This window comes from Perca flavescens, chromosome 20 (genome assembly GCF_004354835.1).
Source record: "Perca flavescens isolate YP-PL-M2 chromosome 20, PFLA_1.0, whole genome shotgun sequence".
Classification (NCBI taxonomy): Eukaryota; Metazoa; Chordata; class Actinopteri; order Perciformes; family Percidae; genus Perca; species Perca flavescens.
Window position 1 is genome coordinate 20,407,566 of NC_041350.1, and position 22,316 is coordinate 20,429,881.

Consider the following 22,316-nt stretch of genomic DNA (forward strand, 5'->3'; position numbering starts at 1 on the left):
GACTTTATGAGTGGAGGTAGTTTGACTGCTGCTCAAAATATAACAAACACGTCAACCATAGTCACTAACAACATGAGAAATCTACAACATTCACTTTTGCTCCACATGTTGTTTCTGCTCCTCGCAAGTGGAATGTAACTTGCACAAACAGCACCCCCTGTTGATGTCTGGGTGTAAGGACAGGTGAGAGGTAACAAGTTGAGAGGTCGTGTTAGCAAAACGGCGGCGGCTGTACTTTTGCTGTAGTCATAGTAAGTAAAGGCACTCAACGAAAGCTTGTCGTGGGCTATTATCTTGCGAAAAACAAGCGTCAGTTTTAAGGACTAGTAACGCAATTGTTGCTAAGCTTTGCTAGTTAGCTAACTTTAGCAAGCTGCTACTGGCTTGCTTAGCTACTTGCTATGTCGCAACCAAGTGCGTGGACTTATTGGAGCTAATAACTAGCTCGCCTAACTGAAACTAACTTTGATTCGGGAGGAGAAACACGGAAGGTGGGTATGTTGTCATCCGACAGTATGTAATATCTACCGACAGTAGCTAGTTAGCTAGTGCATTATCCAGCCTTGTTAAAATTAGCAGGATAACGTCGGCTAGCTTTAGCTATCTTATGTTTTATGTTGGATTTGGGTTGTTAAATTAGCATGCATGTTGACGGGTCATCCTGGTTGTGAGCCTGGTCGTTAGCTTTCTCTAATTTTTCCAAGTAGCCTATCCTACGTTAACGTTATGGGCAGCACAATCTACGGTAGAGTTGTAACCTTCTTATATACTGTCTATGGTTGTAACTTATCAATGAAGTGGCCACTGAAGAGCACAAACTGTCCTAACGGAAACTATCATAACCATTTTTAATCTAAAGGGTTGTCACTTATTTGCATGTAGCTAAGGCCAGGCTTAAGTCATCATTTGCGCTAACTGAATGGATGGTCATTTACAGACCGAACATGGCAAATCTCGTTTAGGGCCTGATTGTGTAACCACTTAGCTTAACGTTAAAGTTAAACGTTGGCTAACCTGTTTGGTCTTTCTGGTTAAAGTCCTTGCTCCTTATTTGCCCCACCCTGGGATTATGGAAAATGTGTGCACGTTAGATAATGAGCGACTTATTGGTTTTGATTAGACTGCATTAACAAGGCAACGTTTCGTCCGTGTTTCCTAATGCAGGTTGATTTAATATCAGCAAATACCTGGCGTTATTGAATTATTCAATATGGTATAGGAAGGTCCACGATGCAGCCACTGACATGCACCTTGCTCCCAAATTCATTACTCATTCAGACTTAATGTGCAGCTGATAATAAACCCCAACCAGTTCAGACAAATATATATACTGAGAGACTGTAAGAAATTAGTCTTAATATATCAAAATGTCTTCCTGATGTGATGCAGTTTTGTTTACACCAGGATTGTTGTCATTTGTTTCCCCACCTGTGTGCAATTAGTATGTATACACAACACACATTACCCCATTACCTGCCTGTGGGGCTGCTTGAAAGTGGTTAGACACAAAAGGACATTTTTCAAGGAAAAGTTACCCAAGAAAGCCATTGTCCAATTTGATGACATCAATTACTCTGTGTTAAGTCCTATTTATTTTATCCAATTATTCAGAGACTTTTCTAGCTGACTATGACCTCCACCTCCAGTTAGTGCTCGGCGATAATTTGATATAATTTATTGTCTTTCAATGGAATCAATATTGTGAAAAAAAATCATATTGAAATTTTGTGATACACAATTACGTTGTCTCAGTTGACAATAACAAGCACATTAAAAACTTCTCAGAAATGTATCTGTAATACCTGAAGGAATATGATTTGAAAATTGCAGTTTGGGTTTTATAATCAAACTTTACATTACACCACAGATCAATGCAATTACCATCAACTGGATTACTTAACCCATGACTTCACATACGTTAGCAGATATCGTGATGTATTAGAAGAAGGAAGTCAAATATCGTCGAAACAATATAAAAATATCTAGTGTTTAAATACTTTTATACTTCCGCATGCGGTATAGGCATACAACTGCAAGGCGTTAATTCTAGAACTGCGTTACGGCAATATTTACGTAATTTGAACGCCGCTTTACGTTCGGATCCTTTTTTTTTCATGTTGCTCAGTACTTTTCATTTGTCAAGTATTTAATTCACACAGGAGTATAAAAATAGGCTATACCATTTGCTTATTTCATATATACTATTTATTTCTTGAATTACCAGATGACATGCATATCTATCTCTCTCTCACTCTGTCTCACTCTATCAGAATCCAGATATGAAATTACCTATGGTTGAAGATTTTGACCATATCGCCCAGCCCTAACTCCAGTTGTTCAGTTGAAAAAAATTGTCCCAGTGTTATTGTGTTTTTATTCCTCCTCTCAATTAATTTTCCCCTCATACAGTAAAAGACCCTGGTTGATTGTGGCAATATTGAGGGGTGCAGACTGAGTAAGGTTGTTAAAGGTGCAATATGTAATACAGTGTCTAAAATAGTTACTGCAGTACAAATTCTAAATACTGGAGGGAGTCATCTCCCCCGCCCCCCTCCTCCCCAGACTCAAAGTTCACGTTAGTTGCCAGACTGAGACAGCAGCATCCACAACAATGTTGCTAGATGTTTGTCTCACATAGCCAGACATTACTTCCCAGCACAGCGGAGTAGCTGACGTTAGATGCTGGCTATATTGACAGCCGTAAAAGCCCGTGCTATTCTAAGAATTACGGTTGAAACCGCTAAAAACACAACAGCCTTGCTATCCTCTCCACCCGACAGGCAGACACACTTCCTAGGCTTAGAATTACGGTAGGAACTGCTAAAAATAACACTACCTTGCCGCCCTCTCCACTCGACTGAACACACTTTATTGGCTTAGAATTATGGCAGCAAAACACGCTGCAACTCACGGTCATATCTTCCCGATTTACAGCCCCCCTCTCTTGGCTTAAAATAAGTCACCGTTGTTGGCTACGGCTGCTGAACAAAATGCCTGGAAGAGCTCAGTTATAAAACGGACAAATCATATTTAGTTTCTTTTTTGAGTTGATATTAATGTAACTGTGTTAAATTGGCATATGATATCGTCTCGTATCGATCGCAGGTTCCTGAATTGAATCAAAATTGTACTGTGACAGACTTAAGATATCAGCAAATATCCTATCGATGCCCAAAGAATCGATGCATCATATCGTGATAGAACTTGAGATTTACATCCCTATTGCTCATCTCTGGAGTGTTTTGTTTTCTCCAAGTGTCTTCTAGGTTGTAAAAATAGACCTGCACTTCAATCTATTTGCAATTAATTTTACAGCATTATCTATTTCATTCTTCCGCTCTCTCTTTTCCTCTCTGTCTGTCTCTTAAAACACACACACACACACACACACACACACACACACACACACACACACACACACACACACACACACACACACACACACACACCACTTAAGCTCATTGTTTAGCCTAGACATGCTTGACCTCTTCACTCTGCTCTTCTCTGTTGGGATGTCTGGTCTTGGCTTAAAGTAAGGAACGCAAAATGATTGCCAGAGAATTTAGACTTGGACTATGAGGAGTAGGCCTATGCTTTGCATTGCGTGTGGTGGTGTGTTGGGGAAGTGCTTTCGGAATCATTACTGTCTTAAAAAAATAAATGAACAAACCCAAATGGATGGCACTAAATCAAATCACAAGTGGTACTTGCTTTGGAGCATGGAAACAAAGGTGCTTCCGTGGATGCCTTATTGTTATGTCCCAGGTGTCCACGCCAAGCGGATGAAAACATGTTTATTTAACATCTAAACGTCCATAATTCCATTCACTTCTCACAACGCAGGCTCCAGGTGTGCCATGCATTTTTGCTGTATGTATAAACAGACTCGTCTGCTTGTTCCAGGAGCCACCCAAGGGTGTGCTTTTTTGGGTGTGTGGGGACACAGCCTAATTGTGCTGAGCAAGCGTGTTTTGTCACCTCTCGTGTCTCACATTTTCCGTCATTAAAGCCAGTAACCCTTAAACCCTTACTGCCAGCATAATCCTGCACGCAAACACACTTGTGTCTTTTAAATGCACCTTCAGCCGTGAGACTTGCTGCATCATGGTGCGGCAGAGGGTGTCAACGAGGGCAAGATGATGGGAGTGGGGGCAGGTATTCTGAACTAAAGGCTTGTGCAATCATAACAGTAATTGAGGTGGAAAGTGTGAACCGCAGTCATAAGAGAAGAAAACACCTGCTGGATGAAATGTCTCGCTGTAGCGTCAGCTCAGACTCCTGCGTCAGCAGGGCCAGGACCTAATCAAATCAAGAATCGCTGCGTTTGGCCTTTAACCTTTTATCTCAGTTTTATTAAAGATTGCATTTTGCATGCCGTGCCATTTGTCAGCAATGTTCTGCTTCTTTTATAGTCACACAGGCTCACACAAGATCCAGGTACAACTTACATGAATAGACACGTAGCCCTTCATTATATCTATCTATAAATCGAGGAACCTGTGCGTTTGTGTTTCTCTACACACGTGCAGTACAGCAGCTGTGGCGGGGATAGCTTCATCTCTAGTGCGGCTGATTGCCTTCCTCCAGCTCCATGTTTACAGCTTGCTACTAAGCGAGCCTACAAGCCTCTGTACAGCAGTGGGGGGCGGGTTAAAAAAAAAAACATGGCTAGCAACAAATCTAGCGACTTTCTGTAGAAGAGACGCCAGTATTGTCCAGAGAGAGCAAGGTCGCAACACCTCTTTCTGTCACTGACTGAGGAGCAGCAGCAAGGCTACAGGTGTGTTGTGTAGCGGGCCAGCGCCTTGCATCATGCCATCGGCGTATGTGAATTGGTGAATAAGAGGCAAATGAGCCCCCGCCCGCTGCAGACCTGCAATCCGAAAGGATTGCTACAGCAGCCCGCTGACTTTAGAGTGAAAAATCGTTACAGCGTACATTGGTCAGTGGCACTCAGAGTCCCATTATACTGACGTAAAGTCTGGCACGCGGGACTGCTGGGATTGGTTGAAGTCGCGGGAAACTTCAATTATTGGTCAAATTTGTGGAAAAGTTGTGGTGATTGGTCAAAATTGTGAGTCGCATTAAAGTCACAGTGATTGGTTGAATTTGAGTGAATTGCGCAATCGCAAAATCCTAGAGGGACTGTGTAGTGGCCGTGTCGTGTTAACTGCAGATGGGGTCGGTGCACTTTGCAGGAGGAAAAGTAAGATAGACATTCTATTGCTTCTAACTTTCTCTCTATGTGATCCATTATACAAGTAAATCCAGCCAAACTCACAGCACAGCTGTTGTCTTTAACTTGCGTTTGGTGATTATGTCAGATGATGTCGCGGTTTTAAAATCATGATTTCAGCAGAGCAAAGTTCCTGCCATCAGCCTGTTCCAAACAGGCACATGCTCCAAGCAGGCACCTGCGCTAGTCTAATCAAAAATGGTCATTCATATTTAGAGCTTGTGAAATGATGTTCAGCTGAAGAATTATCTTGTGCATATGTGAAATGTTTTTGTTGACACACATTTCAAGGTACAATATGTAACATTTCTGCTTTAAAATGTCTAAAAATGACCATACCTATGTTATATATTTTTATGAGTTGTGTTCTTACACTATCCCAAATGTTTCCACCAAATGTCAAACCCAGAGAAATCTGTTATTTTATTTTCAGACAAGGCACGTTTCCTTTAGTCGCTCGTCAGTGGCGTCATATAACCTTTCACCCTCCAGTTACTCTAACTTCCGTCAGAACACTGGCACCAAGATGATACGTTCAGGAGTAATTGTAAATCATACAATGTCACAGAAAAAAAATACTTGTAACTGTAATACTGCTTTTTTTGCCATACAGCATCATTTTGTGATTAATTACATCCCACTTTTTATCACAGTAATACAACAGAGACCTTATCTATTTTGAAAGTTCAATATTGATACCGGCTTGACGTTACTACAATGTGCTAACGTTGATGCTAAAGCTTTGCGGGTAACATTATGAGGTTACAACATCGTTCAACACGCTAATAAAGTTATTTTTATATGACTGTTTCGACCACAGCTAACAGGACTGAGCTAACCCACGAATAACTTCACTAGTAACGTTAACGTTAGCTGTATAGATAGAAGATTAATATAAGGCTAATTTAGCCAAAGTAGCACACCCCGGTCTGTCTGCCTCACTCCCCCGGCGCAGAGAGACTCAGTCGGGATGACAGCTGACAACAGCCCCGGGAAATAAAGCTAGCTAGTTACCGTTAGCCCCCAGTCAGCTATCAGCCAGCTACTTTCATCACAGCAACCCCCAGCCAGATTTTATCTCCAGTGCCTGGTGATTACAACGCTAACGTCAGTTTAATTAAACGTAGGAAAACGGACTATATCAGACCCAGCACCGAGTCACAACAGCGGCAATATCCATAGCGGTAGCTATAGCTACATCTCCGTAGCGCTACCGAAGAGCTATGTGCCGAATTTCTCCCCCCTTCGCGTTTAGCTGTCTTTACGGTTAGCTAAATTAACCCAACAAAAGGTGGGTTAAGCACCAAAACGAAAAGTTAAGATTACTGAAAAGTGAAGGGGAGATAATTCCGGGCAGCTGGGAGATGTTCTGCTGCTGCATAACAGGCATTGAACGTCCTGGACGCTGTCGCGGAGATTTCCCTGACAATCCCCACCCACACCCGTCTCTCAGCCTCGTTTAGTAGTAGTAGTAGCTAGCTAGCGTTACAACAAACCCGTCCGCCCCGGTGTTGAATCCAAAAGGTGATATTGATATGTGAAATATTTTGTGTTTTAGCTGCTGGCTACTGTTAGCTTGCTGGCTCACTAGCTAACTGGTCAGCTACAAATAAAAATCTAATCAAGAAAAACGTAATTATGTTGGGGAAACTGCAGCTATTTTATTACAATAACATGAATAAACGTTACTAAACGTAATGTGAATAAACTTGAATGGGTGAACTCGTCCGTGAACTGATGCATTCTAACCGGCAGCAAAGGTGTTTAACACTAAAAACTCCCATAATTCCACGCAACTTCCCAACGTCATCAAAAGTCCAGTTTTACCGTCCATTGTTTTGGTTGAGAGACCCCTAGCGGCAGAAAGTTACATATTGTACGTTTAATTTGCATATGTAAAAAAAAAAAGTGTTTTAGCTGTAGAATAATTTTGTGCATGTGTAATCAAAATATGTGGAGGAATACATTTAACAGTGAGGTTTCACAAAGTGTGAGGAACAGACACAAATTCCCTATCTGCGTGTTAATGCCTGAAGTTACAAGCATTTTTATGCCCGAGCTGACTAGCCAAACAGCACTTTGCCCCACTGACCATCCAATCAGAGGAGAAGTCAAACTGTCCAATCAGGGGGCAAATGGTTCTGTTCTGTTTACTTCGTCCATCTGGAGCATGTTGGAGTCAAGATGGAGGAGCTGACTCTTCTGGGAAACAGGTGGGTTAATTACACATGTTAACACGGAACATGCCAGTAAAGCTTTACGTCGTAATTGACTAGACATATCAAGACAGCTGCGCGTGCATCCAGGGGTTACTTAATTTGCATATTTATTAGTTTATGTGGTCGTTGCTAATGTCTTAGCAGCTTCACTCAGTTGTCTAATGTTTCTTGTTGTTGTACTGTTGAAACGAGTAATGTTAAGGCTAATCTTTAACAGGTGCTTCCCGACATACTGCCGCAGGCCCTTGGGGTGGATAATGTTAGCGGTTAGCAATATAGCTACAGTCTATTGTTTTGAGTGTGGCTGCAATCGCCAGACTGTGAGAAGTGTGCGCCAGAGCTGTTACTTTCTTTCTAGCAAAAAGTAGCATCTCAGGAGTGAGATACATTAGAATTATTGCTAAAATACCGTAGGTCCACTCACCAATTAAATTTCTTTATTTTTATCATTATAGTAACTGGCTGATGGAAATCATACTCCATTTGTCTTTGGGTCTAGATTTGTGGTGATGCGTGTCCATGTCATGACACTCCATCCAGACACTTCCGGGGGTAAAGCTTTCTGTTTGCGGAGAAGTCTTTGTCACGTTTAACTGTGATTGGCACAGCTATTAAAGAGCTATGAGACCAGTAATGTGACTGGCTGAGAGTATTTATTAATCGCCACACTCACTGATCTATATATTTACCTTCACCCGGCCCTTTTGCATGTTGCGCTGCTGCACGTACATGAACCAAAATAGAAGGTGTGCATGGAGACACCCACGCAGTTTGTGCGCCACCACAACCTTGCATTTATTCAAATTTCGACCGAAGTGCAAAATATTAAAGTGAGGGTGCGATGCATGCTTTGCCACTGCTCTGCTTTTGAGTTGCCACTGTATGTATGTATGTATGTATGTATGTTTGTATGTGTCTTGTCAATGCTGACTAATTGTCCTTCACATAATTGAAACATGTTACTATTATGTGTTTTAGTGCAAAGGATCAAGTGAAACTGGGGTGTTGCAGCTGGGGTGTTGCAGCTGGAGTGTGTCGCTGCGGTTCAGCAGGGAACATTCCTCTGCCTGGGCTGCGAGAACCATGACTGCCCTCGGCATCCCCAGAAACTGCAACATTCTCTTCTCCCTCGTCTGGACTCTGTGTGTCTACAGGCGATATTGGAGAGATTGAAGAGACTGGACAGAGGAAGAGAATGAAGGGGATGCTGATAAAGCTCCCACAACAAAAAAGGATGGATGATCTTACACTGGTGATTCAGTTCTGTCTTTCAGACCCCTGTGGGGCGTGTACCATGGCAAGAGGCAGTTGTTAGAAGAGTTCTACTGAACTAAAGAACTGTATCATCAGTTGTGGAATTAGTATTGAGATCATTTTACTTAAGTAAAAGTACTAATACTACACAGGGTTTTTCCTGGATGTTAAAGCGCTGAAGTGCGAATGACATCATCCGCTTATTTGCTTAGTGGTTGTCGGTTGCAGCAAGGGAGAGATCACTAAAGCAAAACATGGAGGAGCAGTTTCTCACTAAAATGAGAATAGCTGGTCAGCCCACCTTAAGTTAGTGAGCCTTTGCGGAAGTTGAGCGGACGCCCGTCCGGTGCGTTGATTCCTTTACGGTCTATGGACTGCTCGTCCAGGTGCTCTCCACATTGTTTTTACGTTCATACGGGTGTCACTCAAGTAAAGTATAAGTACCTCAAATTTGTACTTAACTGCAGTACTTGAGTGATTATAAAGTACTTAGTTACATTCTACCACTGTGTTTCGACATGTACAAGTTTTTTTTATGTAACGTGCTGTGATACTTTGAAGTGCCTAATAAAACTTGAAAGCTTGAAGTGTCAACTTTGAATATTGAAAATTTTTTGAAAGTTGGAAACTGTTCAACAAATCCTCCAAAGAGTAGTTTAACCGATTCAGCAGAGGGTATCTATTCATATAGAACCACAAATCCAGTTTGCTTCCTCCAGGCAGCATCACTGTGGTATACACTGGATGCATGTAACACACACACATATATATATATATATATATATATATATATATATATATATATATATATATGTATGCAGTGGCAACTCAAAAGTGGTGCAGTGATACAGCATGCATTGCACCCTCGCTTTAATATTTTGCACTTTGGTTGAAATTTGATAATTGCAATAATAAATGCTAGGTGGTGGCGCACAAACTGTGTGGGTGTTTCAATGCACACCTATTTTGGTGTATATGCAGCAGCCCAACATGCAGATAACAGAAGGATAATTTTGCATCCAGCTTGATAAAGTTGTGAAGAAACCTCAACCATAGCGCAACAATGACTGAGAAAGGTGGAAAGACGCTGCAAAGCAACGCTGACAAAAACACGGAAACAAATGAGAACATCACACAAGAGCTACGAAAATAAAGTGAGCGCATCGCAGGAATGAATGATAATGCTTGATTAGAAGTCTACACGTATCCCTGGAAAAGAACATTAAGTAGAAATTGAGAAAAAGGCCGAAGAAGTGCCGAAGCCAAGGGTTGATTATCGATACAAGATGTATATTCAATACGCTTGTTTGTGCCCTTTACTCGATTGTACCGTGGGGGTTAAAGGCCTTACATAAGTGTGAATTAGTGCAAAACAGTGCCATAATATATTTTCTGGGTGCGCATAAATATGCACCAACACTGGCTATAGTATAGCTATATGGCTAAATGGAATGGTTTACTCGATATGGATGCAGATAGGTTGACGAGGCAAATATTTCTCTGGGACAAACACATTCTTGGTTCTTGGTCTAAAGATATATGCAAATAGTTTTGTAACTGGGGGCTTGGTGAGTGAATATTGGTCTGTTTAAAGAATCTGTGTTTGCTAAAGAGAGCAGTGGGCCCGACAATATACGGTATATAAGCCAAAATTGCCTATTTTTATGATGATAAAACCTGAATATGGCAGGGAGAATTATGTTGTATACAATTTGTCTAAAAGGCAAAGATCTCTATGTGCTCAGTTGAGATCTGGTATTTTACCTTTGACTGTGGAAACTGGACGATATGTGTTGTTTAAATGATATAGAAAATGTTTTCTATTTTGTTTTCTACTGTCCTTTTTATTGTGAACAGCGTGATACCTTGTTTAGTAAGATTAAAAAAACATATTGATTAAGTAAATATGGATGATGCTCAAAGACTGGGATGGCTGTTCACATGTGAACCATATAATGTGAGATATAGTGAGATATCTTGAGAAAGCCTGGGAGAAGAGAAATAAAGCTCTTTACCGAGATGATTTGTAGGTATTTGTATGTACTGTTTTGGTCTTTTTTTTTTTTTTTTTTCTTTCTAAATATTTTTTTGAAAAAAGAAAATGTTTGGCATGACACAGCAATAAAGTAAAACAAAAAAATTAACTAACGATAAAAGTAAAGACAGTGATTTGGTGATCGGAACGACGCTATTTTAGCAATAATTATCTTAACTCGTACATGGTCGCATAGTTTGGTAATTAATGTTAACCGCGTTTACACTCTTAATGTGTTTCAAGGATAAAACATGAGATGGCCAGAAGATTCGGTTCCAGCTCCTCCATGTGGATAACAGTTTGCTCTAGGTAGACGGCGTAAACAGAAAAGAACCTTTTGCTCCCTGATTGGACAGTTTGACTTCTCTTCCGATTGGATGGTCAGTGGGCAACGTCCTGATTGGCTAGTCAGCTCGGGCATAAAAAACGGGGTCAAAACACGTGCTTGTAACTTTAGGGTCGCACACACAGATAGGACATTTGTGTGTCCGTCGCTCACAATCTCATATCCCTCCACACATTTCAAAAACACATGCACAACGTAATTCTACAGCTACAACACTTTTTTAACACATGCACAAAATAATTCTACAGCTGAACATCATTTCACAAGCAAAAAATATTAATGACACTTGTTTGATTCCATATCATGTCTCATGTCATGTCTCAGCATGTAGCAATTGCAGCATGTAAAAGCATTTGACATTAAGTGACAATTTGACTTGGTTGAGAGAGCGTTATTCATCCACTAGACCAAGATCTTAATCTTTTGGTTTGACTACGTGGAAATAAATTGGTCTTTTGGGGCGCTTAAGGTCGACTTCACTTAGTGTATATTTGGAATTTTATTTTTAAAGGCCCTGAACACTGACATAGGTGTTTCAAATTATTCTAGTAACTTAGACCTCTTCTCGGGTTTGGTGGGGCCGCATGAGGAATTACATAAGCTCACCAAAGTCCATGTACTAATAAGGTACATCGAAACAGGTGCAACAAAATTAACAGGAGAGAGAGGAAGATTCCAGTCAAGCACACACTCCTCAGAAGAGGTCTAATCAGGCAAAATAATTGAAAACACCTGTATACATATGTAGGGACATGTTGTACAAGTGTAACATTACCATTGGAAGCTGAAGTGGCCACCACTGATGTCCTTGAAATGACAAGGGATCCACATTGGCATAACCAGATGCTCCCCTTTACACTTACCTGATATGTCATGGACAATTGAAGGTCCTGTTACTTGGGTTTGGCATTTCAGAAGGATTACAGGCTCAGTTCCCTTCCCTCAGGGATCTAATGACCATGGTATTTCTGCTGTGTTGCAGCTACCGTCACTAACATGCTTAACCATGCTAATTCAGTCTACTCTGATGCTTTTCCAGGTACGTTCATCTAGAGCGCTGGCGTCTTTGTAGTTTGTATTTATGTGTTTTTTATTTCAAACCAGTTGCTTCATTTGCTATTTTCAAAATTAGTTTTTGAAAACTAGTAAATTCTCGGGCTGTGTATTGGCAAGAATCTGGCGATTTGATACGTATCACAATACATGGGTCACGATTCAGTATATTGCAATATATTTTGATACTGTGCGTAAAGCAATATATTGCATGCATATATATATATATATATATATATATATATATATAGACACACACACAGCTGTACACTACTAACCCTGTATGGATGTGATAGGATTGCGATCATTATTGTGTGGTCTGGCTCAGGTTAAAGCCTTTGTAAAACATGCCATATAACTTTCTTTTATTATCTAATTTGACAGTCATAATGGATAAAGAACACAGATTAGTTTAAATTTTATTCAGGGCCAAATTACGTGGTATCGAATCGGTGCAATGACTCACATACTCGCCAATGCATTAAGGGATAGCTACCACGGTGTAAGAAAACAGTCAAGTGCAACGGTATGGCAAAATCTCTGATTTACATTTACTGTACGGTATATTGTCTCATGATATTGTCACATTGCCTACACTTAGCTCCATGTTAGCTTCATTTTTAAAATAGCAATGCAGCCATTGTTAAAATGTCCAGTTACACTTTAAAGTTATTGACAAGATTTTACAGCTTCAGTGGCTACCAATCTTTTATGTTGTGAACGTCCGAAAATGTTGCATAAAGTTTATGCACCTGCACAGACTGTGAATAATTATTTATAGCCACAACCACACTGGATTTATTGACCATGCACCCACAATTTGTTACCCACAGTCAGAAAGGTTCCTCTATTTACATTCCACACTAGGAATGTCTGCCCTGGACGTTCCACTGTTTGTGGGAAAATATCTCAGAAGAGCAACAGAACAGCAGTCCTTGCTGTTGATGAGACTGCCGATAATCCCAGTTGTTTCATGTTACAGAGTTGCTCCACTTCAGCTAGCCTGCTTTCCATAGTGGAAATCCAAGTCGGGAATTAATTCCATAAATGTCATCGTTTTTTATTCTTATCACAATAACGTCAGCTCTCGCTTTGGCTGCTCAAGACCATCTTATTTACATAGCGTGGACTTATACTCAGGTTAATCTTGTCTCCTTCATCTCTCCACAGATGGCTGTGTCGGTGCGGGGCCTGTACTTTGTGGTGACCCTTTTTTTGGGTAGTTTTTTTGGAAGTGTCTTCATGTTGGGTCCTTTTTTGCCTCTGATGCTGCTGTCTCCTGCTTGGTACCGCTGGATCACTGATCGCATCGTCGCTACCTGGCTCACCCTGCCTGTGGTGTGTACTCCAGCTTAACCTTTACTTAGCCTACTAATGTGGGTGCAAGATGGCTTTAAGTTACCTGGGTTTGACACGGTCACGATAGTCTTCGTCATCTCCTTATTTATGCCTCCCTGTGTAACCTCAGATTTTATTTTCATCAGAAGTATTTATTTATTTAGATTGCCATTGACAACAATTATGCAAATGTTGTTTACGGTGGCCGCAGGAATTGAAAGCATTATTTATTTATTTTCTTCTCACTCTCTCTTAAATGTATCTTACCACCTTCCCTCTTACCAGTCCCTCCTCTCTCCCTCTACATCCTTTTTCAATAACCATTCTTGTTTCCCCTTGATAATCTACCTCTCCATTTTGCTCTCTCTTACTGCCCTTTCCATTCCTCCCTCTCTTGTACTACTTCATCATCATCCTCCCTCTGTCCCGGCGTCTCTTCCCTCTGTAGTCATTGCTGGAGCTGGTATTTGGGGTGAAGGTGGTGATAACAGGTGATGGCTTCATTCCGGGGGAGCGAAGTGTGATCATCATGAACCACCGTACCCGCCTGGACTGGATGTTTCTTTGGTGCTGTCTGCTCAGGTACAGCTACCTTCGTCTGGAGAAGATCTGCCTCAAGGCTGCCCTGAAGGCTGTGCCTGGCTTTGGTGGGTATACAGTGGGGGCTCTGTCCTTTCCTGCGCGCGCATACACACACACACACACACACACACACACACAGACTTGTACACCTCTGCATACCAAAATATATATGCTTTGCGAAGCATTTCTTCAAAAACATCATTACATCATTGCAAAGCAGTTTACTTTGAATAGAGGAAGAGAAACAGCTGAATCTAAATTTAAAAGAGGAACAGTATAATGCACATTCCGAGCAGTGGAATCACAGAGCATAGCTACTCTGATGGAAAAGGCCAATGTCAGATGCTTTTCCCGGAAAACATAGGCCCTGCCTGCTTTGAAAAGTCTTACCGAATCAGTTTAGCGTAAGAATGAATCAATTACACATGTAAAGATTTTGTATGTATTTTCCAGGCTGGGCAATGCAGGTGGCCTGCTTTGTCTTTATTCAGCGCCGTTGGGAAGACGACAAGAAGCACATGGGTAACATGCTGGACTACTTCTGTGACATCAGAGAGCCACTGCAACTGCTGCTTTTCCCGGAGGGCACAGACCTCACTGGTAAGGATTAAACAATGCAACTCTCCATCCATTCTTTGAGACAATTTGCCCACATTTCAGTTGTTCTTCTCACCTTTGCACTGACACTGTTATGCAAATCCAATTTCCAAGTGAAAAGGCATAGCAAAATTGATGGACACACACCCCACACAGTCATTTCTCCAAGAATGCTCTGATCTTGTTTCAATCCAAGCATCAGCGACACCAATGTCTAAAGCCCTTTCAGACCACAAATAAGCCAATCAAAGTCCTGAGTAGCTTTACTGGGTTTGACATATCATGATGTCATGAGGGGTCCAGTGAAGCAGATTAAGGGCTTTAAAGATTGTTTTTACGTTTGGTGTTGTTAGCGCCTGTGCATTTGTGTGTCTGCATGTGCACACGTTTGCATTTAAGCCTCTTACACCTCAAGGCTTAATTTGACACAAGCATGTGCTGACGCCTTATGCGGAAGTCGTCCTGTGCCTTACTCTTGGCATACATACAGACCTCCATCTACAGGATCAGGTCCAGAGTGCACTTAAGCCCCTCTAAACATTTCCATGACCCCTTTTAAAGCTTGTAGAACTTGTGTGAATTTAATGAAAGATTGTGTAAGAATGACAAGTCACAGCTTTGCCCGCCCTGAGAGAGCAGAGGCCTGATCAACAGAGTTCTGTCCGTAGTCTTTTTGTCCTACAAGTTGGCCTGAAGGAGCTACTTGTTACATAATATGACAAATGAGTCTTGATATAGTTAACATGTTCCTGGTTAATAAACAGTCATCTTTCCTGTGTTGATGTCCCCCTGTGGTTTTTACAAATGTGTAAGCGTTTGTCACTGGTGGATGTATTTCATGAATGTGCTCATATCCCGTAACTAACATGATTGTTTAACTGCTATTTTTATAATAGCATACTGTTATTTTTGCTATTGTATCTCTTATCTACCAAGTTCTATTTTTTTTTATAGATATATTATAAATTAGACTACAGGGCTACTCAGTATATAAGCAGCTGTAAAGTACAAAGTCAGAATGAATCCAATACTGCTGGCTTGTTAAGAGTCATTAAAATGAACTTTAATTACCTTACATTGGATGTAAATATAATGTATGTAATAATTGTACTGTTATTAGAAAATAGAATAACATGATCAGTCTAATGCACATACACATTTTTATTTTCAGTTGTGTCTTAACATAAGTAAACAATTTTATATGGCTGTCTCTCCTTAGCTGTGTCACAAACCGGGCTGCAAGGCCATGACAATATGGAGCTAAATCGGGGCCAAATGTTTTGTTCATTCGAAAAAAATATATATAGTTGAAAAAATAAAGCTTGAAATTGAAAATTTAAGTTTTGGTCAAAACTTGGAAAAAATAAAACCATGTATTTGAACTAAAAATAAGTGTACCAATTTTTCTTTCAGTTTGAATAAAATATAGATTCAATTCTGGAATTATTTTGAATAAATTATAAATTTTCATTTTTCACTTTTATATTTGTTTTCAGTTCCACATTTCATGTTTTCAGATTCAAAAGTTATTTTTTTTACGGCTTCAAATCTTTTTTTACGGCTTCAAATCTTTTTTTTTCGGTTTCAGATCTGTTTTTCACTTTCAGATATTTTTTTTTTCGGTTTGAGACTTTTGGCCCTGATTTGGCGTGGGGGCGTGGCTTCAACTCAGAGGGGCGTGGCATTATGAGTGACAGCCTATCAAAGAAGGCAGAAGACTCCTCTGTCATGTTGCCTTCAGGAAATGGTGTTACTGTGAGAACTATGACTGAATGCTTTCTATCCACTATATACATGTGATTTTTACTTAAACTGATGCCAGTGACAAAGTTCCATTTAAAAAAATGTTTTGGACAACAAATGGTACCAATTACATTATAAGAGCAATAAACTGTGCCAGATTGTGCAGTTCAGCAGGAACAATGACTTCTCCCACTTCCATGTATGACTTATAGCACCACAGTATTCACTGGCACCAGCCCACAGGTAGGACATGTGAAAGATATTAGCATTTTTGAATAGATACTTTGCGACGTTATCCCCTCAGTGGCATTTTTTTTGTGATTAACACATAAAAGGAAAATAGGTGGACAGCTGGACAAAGCTGGCAATCAAGCATCGCTAGCACTAAAGTTAGCATTAACTAACGTTAGCTTCACACTAGCTGGTGTTTTTACACTAATTTCAGTGTCCAGCTCAAGTTTTTTTTTTACTTTAACGTGTATTGGTCTTTGTTAACCTCGGTTTGTCAGAATGACCATAACTTGACACTGGCTGCAGTGAAGAAGGTCTCCTTTTATAGAGTAGACAAATATGACTTTACATTAATGCTGTAGCCTGATAAATTACGTTTTACACTATAACGTTACATGTAACAGCATGACAGTTATGCCTTACAAAATATGCCAAGTGGGCAAACTTTGAAGGCTTCTACCACAGCCTAACTTAAGTATCAGAATACACTAACTTGTCTTTTTGTATTTGTATGTCTTACTGTCTGTTTTCTGGACCATGTGTGTCCGTAATAAAAGCTTTGATTGATTGATTGATTAACAAAGCGGACCAGGACAAGTTATGTTGTTTAAACTAACCATGAAAAGGTAACACTAGCAATGTTAGTTATCTATAATGTTTTACATTTTAGGCTGTACGGCTGCAGGCAGCCACTGTCGAGTTATGGTCATTCTGACAAACAGGTTAACAAAGACCACTACACGTTAAAGTCAAAAAACTTGAGCTGGACACTAAAATTGGTGTAAAAACACCAGCTAGTGTGAAGCTAACGTTAGTTAATGCTAACTTTTGTGCTAGCGATGCTTCATTTCCAGCTGTCCACCTATTTTCCCCTTTATGTGTTAATGACAAAAAAATGCCACTGCGGGATAATGTCCCAAAGTATCTATTCAAAAAGGCTAATATCTTTCACATGTCTTACCTGTGGGCTGCGCCAGCAGGTTGCCTTGGCGGAGCGGACGCTATGCTGACTGCCGAGTGAATACTGTGGTGCTACATTCAATGTCATACATGGAAGTGGGAGAAGTCATTGTTCCCTGCCGAACTGCACAATCAGTTTATTGCTCTTATAGTGTAATTGGTACCATGTGTTGTCCAATACAATTTTTAAATGGAACTTTGTCACTTGCATCAGTTTATTAAGTAAACATCACATGTATATAGTGGATAGAAAGCATTCAGTCATAGTTCTCACAGTAACACCATTTCCTGAAGTCAACATGACAGAGGAGTCTTCTGCCTTCGTTGTTAGGCTGTCACCATAATACCACGCCCCTCTGAGTTGAAGCCACGCCCCCACGCAAAATCAGGGCCAAAAGTCTGAAACCGAAAAAAAAATTATCTGAAAGTGAAAACAGATCTGAAAAAAAAAAAAAAAAGATTTGAAACCGAAAAAAAAAAATTTGAAGGCGTAAAAAATAAGTTTTGAATCTGAAAACATGAAATGTGGAACTGAAAACAAATATTAAAGTGAAAAATGAAAATTTATAATTTATTCAAAATAATTCCAGAATTTAATCTATATTTTATTCAAACTGAAAGAAAAATTGGTACACTTATTTTAAGTTTGAATACATGGTTTTATTTTTTCCAAGTTTTGACCAAAACTTAAATTTTCAATTTCAAGCTTTATTTTTTCAACTATATATATTTTTTTCAAATGAACAAAACATTTGGCCCCGATTTAGCTCCATATGACAAAAGATGCAAATATATTTATATACACATAGTTGATTGCTCCCTAATCAGAATAGTTTCCACATACAACATATGTGACATCATTTACAAGATAACACAACGTATTATGGTGAATGCAGTTGCCAGAGGTTTATTGTGTATCTGTGTCTCTTGCAGAAAATACAAGAGCAAAGAGTGATGCGTTTGCTGCCCAAAACAACTTGCCGAAATTCGAGTATGTGCTGCATCCCCGCAGCACTGGATTCACCTTCATTGTGGACAGACTACGAAAAGGTTCAACTGTTTCTGAAATCATGAAATGTCTACAATAAACATGACAATGATCGGCTCATTATAAAAAAAATGTATTGTTAGTTGGCAGTCAAACGGATGGGCATTATTTGGTCAGCGTCATCCTGATAGAAATATTGTATCAGCAAAACCAAGGGGACATGACATGCTTTCATGATGATTGTAGTAACATCAGTGTAGGAGAGATATCATACCTGTTATTCGTCAGTCTCAGACCTACGCTTCATCCTACTGCCAGCCATTACAACACCCCTGAGATTCTCATGTTTCCCTATGAGCTCATTCTGGCAGTCCTCCAGAGTTCTTAAATACCACCTCTGGCCCTGCCGACTCATCCCCCCCACCTGCCCTGGATGCTGAGCATGGCACTAACTCTCCAAGCAGGTGTTGGGAATCGCTGTGATGTCAACAGACTTAGCCAATTCTCCTCTCCCTCTCTCTGCACTGCTGACTGACATGCTGTGCATGTTGTCTTTGTCCACGTCCACTGTGGCCCTCTCAGCTCTATTTTTACCTTGGTAGAGCTGAGCTGTACAGGAGCAGGCGCTGGCAGGTGTTACCCTGTCCACTTGATATTTCATTCAGCTCTATGTATGTGTGTGTTGTAAGGGCACTGCAGATCAATGACGACGGTATAGAGCTTATGGTACTTTTGAAGGCAGAGAGAGGATGAAGCTCTAAGCCCCTGGAAAATTAGAGATACATGAGTAATGGAGCTATGAGCTGGGATTATAAAGGGTGCATACAACAATTCCAAGAACAAGTGTGGATGTGGAAAAGGAATAATAAGTCTCCCTGCGGTGTCATGTCTGAAACTTCGTAGTTTACAGTAAGCTGTGACTGAAAATTTAGTATTTTACACAGATTTTATTTGACGTTCCTGTGATCATTTAAAACTGTGTCCCTTTTCCTAGGAGACAACCTGGATGCCGTCCATGATATTACAGTGGCATACCCCAAGAACATCCCTCAGACAGAACGCCACCTCATCATGGGGTTTTTCCCCCGCGAAATCCACTTCCACGTCCGCCGCTACCCAGTGGCATCCCTGCCCGACTCTTCCTCTGACCTGGAGGCTTGGTGTCGAGAGCGCTGGGCTGAGAAGGAGATCCGTCTGCGGGACTTCTACTCAGGCCAGCCCCGGGCCTTTGATAGGGACGGTGTTGCGCGTGTGCCACCTTGTAAGACGGAGCTGCGAGTGACTCTGATCAAAGCTGCCTCGCTGCTGTACTGGAGCAGCTTCATTGCTCTGTGCTTCACTGGCCTGTGGCTGTGGGCTCCATTCAGGCTCTACTGCCTGGTCATGGTTGGAGTGTATATGGCCCAGCAGAAGCTGATTGGAGGGCTGGAGCTGCTGGAGTTGGCCTGCCATCGATACTGGAAGTCCATGGCTGCCGACGCGGGTGAGAAGAGTAAGGGGCTGGATGGAAAGCTGCTGTGAGGATGGCCGACGGGGTTGGCTGGACAATGATATGTTTCCACCTTTGCTCAGCAAGGACACTGTGGACTCAGTTGTCTTGGCCTGTTCAGTCCAGAGGGCAAGAGGATCCTTTTGAGGAACCCAGTGCTCCATGCCTTAGAAAGGAACGGGAGTAATGAGTGCACTTCCTGACGGTATGCATGGTCTCAGTGGAGAGAGCTTACCTTTCTTTTGAAGCAGAAAAAGAGGAATGTTATTTAGAGTTATGTGTTGGATTCAAGGAATGTATCACACATAATGTGTCACTTTCCATTTGTATTCCTCTCCTTGTATGAACTCTGTTATTAAGCTTGCTGTCGGTGCATTTTATCAATTTATGTTGTTGGTGTTTATTGTAGTTGTTTGTTCAGAACCTCAGTGTGGACATGTGTCATGATGAAACGATGCTGTTAGTATTTGGTATACCGTTGCCATGTCTTTGTAACTGATGTTATTGTATGCACTGTGGCCCTTGGTTTTATGTTATTGTCATGAAATATGGAGCAGAGCCATAATACAGACCACCTGTACGACTTGACTCTAACCAATATTCAAATCGGCACTGTAGTTAATTGGATTAGACTGATGGGACTAGTTAAATGAATCAGTTTTGATTAGTAGTCACTAGCAATGGATTAACTAAGGAATATACAGGTATATATGTGTACCATTGTTTACCTTTATTGGGTATAATTACCTTTTTATACAAATTGTCCTCAGAGATAACGTCTGTGATGATGTTTATTACTGTATGGGTCAGGAAACATAGACTATGTTATTTTGCTTGTTTGCTTAAGTAGCTTTTGCACATAAAAGCCAAAGGGGAGAAAAGCAGACGCGATTTTAAAAAGTAACCAAACATAGTGTAGTCTGACTTTGTTGGGAAAGGGTAGCCTCATCCACCACTGGTAAGGGTACCCAAAGCTACGCTGAGGTAAGACTTCTTGCAATCATCAGTTTATCAGGATGAAAGATCTGACTGAGATCCTATGTCTGTAGATGCAGATGAGCTTTGTGCCCTTTCTGGGAATGAAGGGATGCCTTGTAGAGGCAGGATGTGGGTGGTGGTGCTGAGGTGGAAGAATGTCCTGTTGGGACAACATTACCCCTCGATGTGCAGGGTGGCATAGACGACCAGACTTGGAGTGGAAAACTGGCCACGAACTCAACCTAATCCAAAAAAGCCCTGTAATGCCCACCTCTGTGTCCCTCTCTAGAGGACTGGCATTGATGCGCCTGCTAAACTCAATTAGCAAATGACAGCTGAGAAAGCTACTCCAATTGTGCCAAAAAAGGACCGAAATTGAAACAAGATTTGAGTGGCGCGTCAACAACACTTTTAGCCACCGATCTCTCCTTGCCACTCAATACCATTTCAAACTGTTAATTCTGTGAGTCAGGAAACATTTTTGTCTTAGACAGTCTTTAGCACTTTCTGTAACCCTGCAATGTGGGATCTAGATGACCACTTCAACCCTATTTTGTGAGACAAATGTTAGTGAAGTGTTTTTTTTTTTTTTTTTATATGAATCTGAACCCCTGTAGTTTCAGTGTAAAGAGGCTGTTTCCAGTCACTGTGATCCAGCTGTGTTAACAATTTTATCATCAGCATGTAGTAGTTTACCAAACTATATCTGTTCCTTCAACCGTGAACCAGCCAGAATCTCCATGTATTACTCTTTCACCTGTGCTGTTTTCCGTTGCTCATTTTACAATCACTTGCTGATGCTGGACCTCTTCAAATACACTGTCCTCAGGTAAATAAGAGTCTCTTACAGGAGGAAATGTACATATAAATAAATATACTATACCAACTCATTCACGTTTCCAGTCATTGTTCTTTCGATTTTCATGGCCAACCTAGGACAGGTTGACCACTGTATTCTATATACTAATACTGCTCTTCTGACCTTTTGATTATTGATGTAATAGCTCATGTCATTAGATTGACCGCAACATCAGTTTAAAATGTCAACATCAGTTTAAAATTACATTATGAGACATGGGTTTTCATTACACATTACGCCAACGTTTTATAGTTGCTGCAGAGCATCTTGCGTATTGTCTCAGTAGCCCTTTAATCTAGAATGTACTATAACAATCACAGTGCAGTGAATGAGTCAACAAGACCTTGAATGCTCATGTTACACAACACTAGGGCCACAGTTTGCACACACACACATTCTAGTCTACCA

At 40.8% G+C, this 22,316-nt stretch overlaps 1 protein-coding gene across 10 annotated transcripts; it reads left to right on the forward strand.

The window, feature by feature from the left end:
- Nucleotides 1-21,939, forward strand: lclat1 (lysocardiolipin acyltransferase 1). 10 transcript variants are annotated; one of them, XM_028565932.1, is made up of 7 exons: nt 1-491; nt 8,434-8,707; nt 13,314-13,481; nt 13,930-14,128; nt 14,517-14,663; nt 18,528-18,644; nt 19,577-21,939. In XM_028565932.1, exons 2-7 carry the CDS (start codon nt 8,651-8,653, stop codon nt 20,101-20,103), a joined length of 1,215 nt encoding a protein of 404 aa, XP_028421733.1. In that variant the 5' UTR covers nt 1-491; nt 8,434-8,650; the 3' UTR covers nt 20,104-21,939. The 10 variants fall into 10 exon arrangements, with proteins under 10 accessions (XP_028421733.1, XP_028421734.1, XP_028421736.1 ...); XM_028565933.1 differs by having other exon boundaries at nt 1-251; XM_028565935.1 differs by having other exon boundaries at nt 1-183.
- Nucleotides 21,940-22,316: the final 377 nt, after the last annotated feature.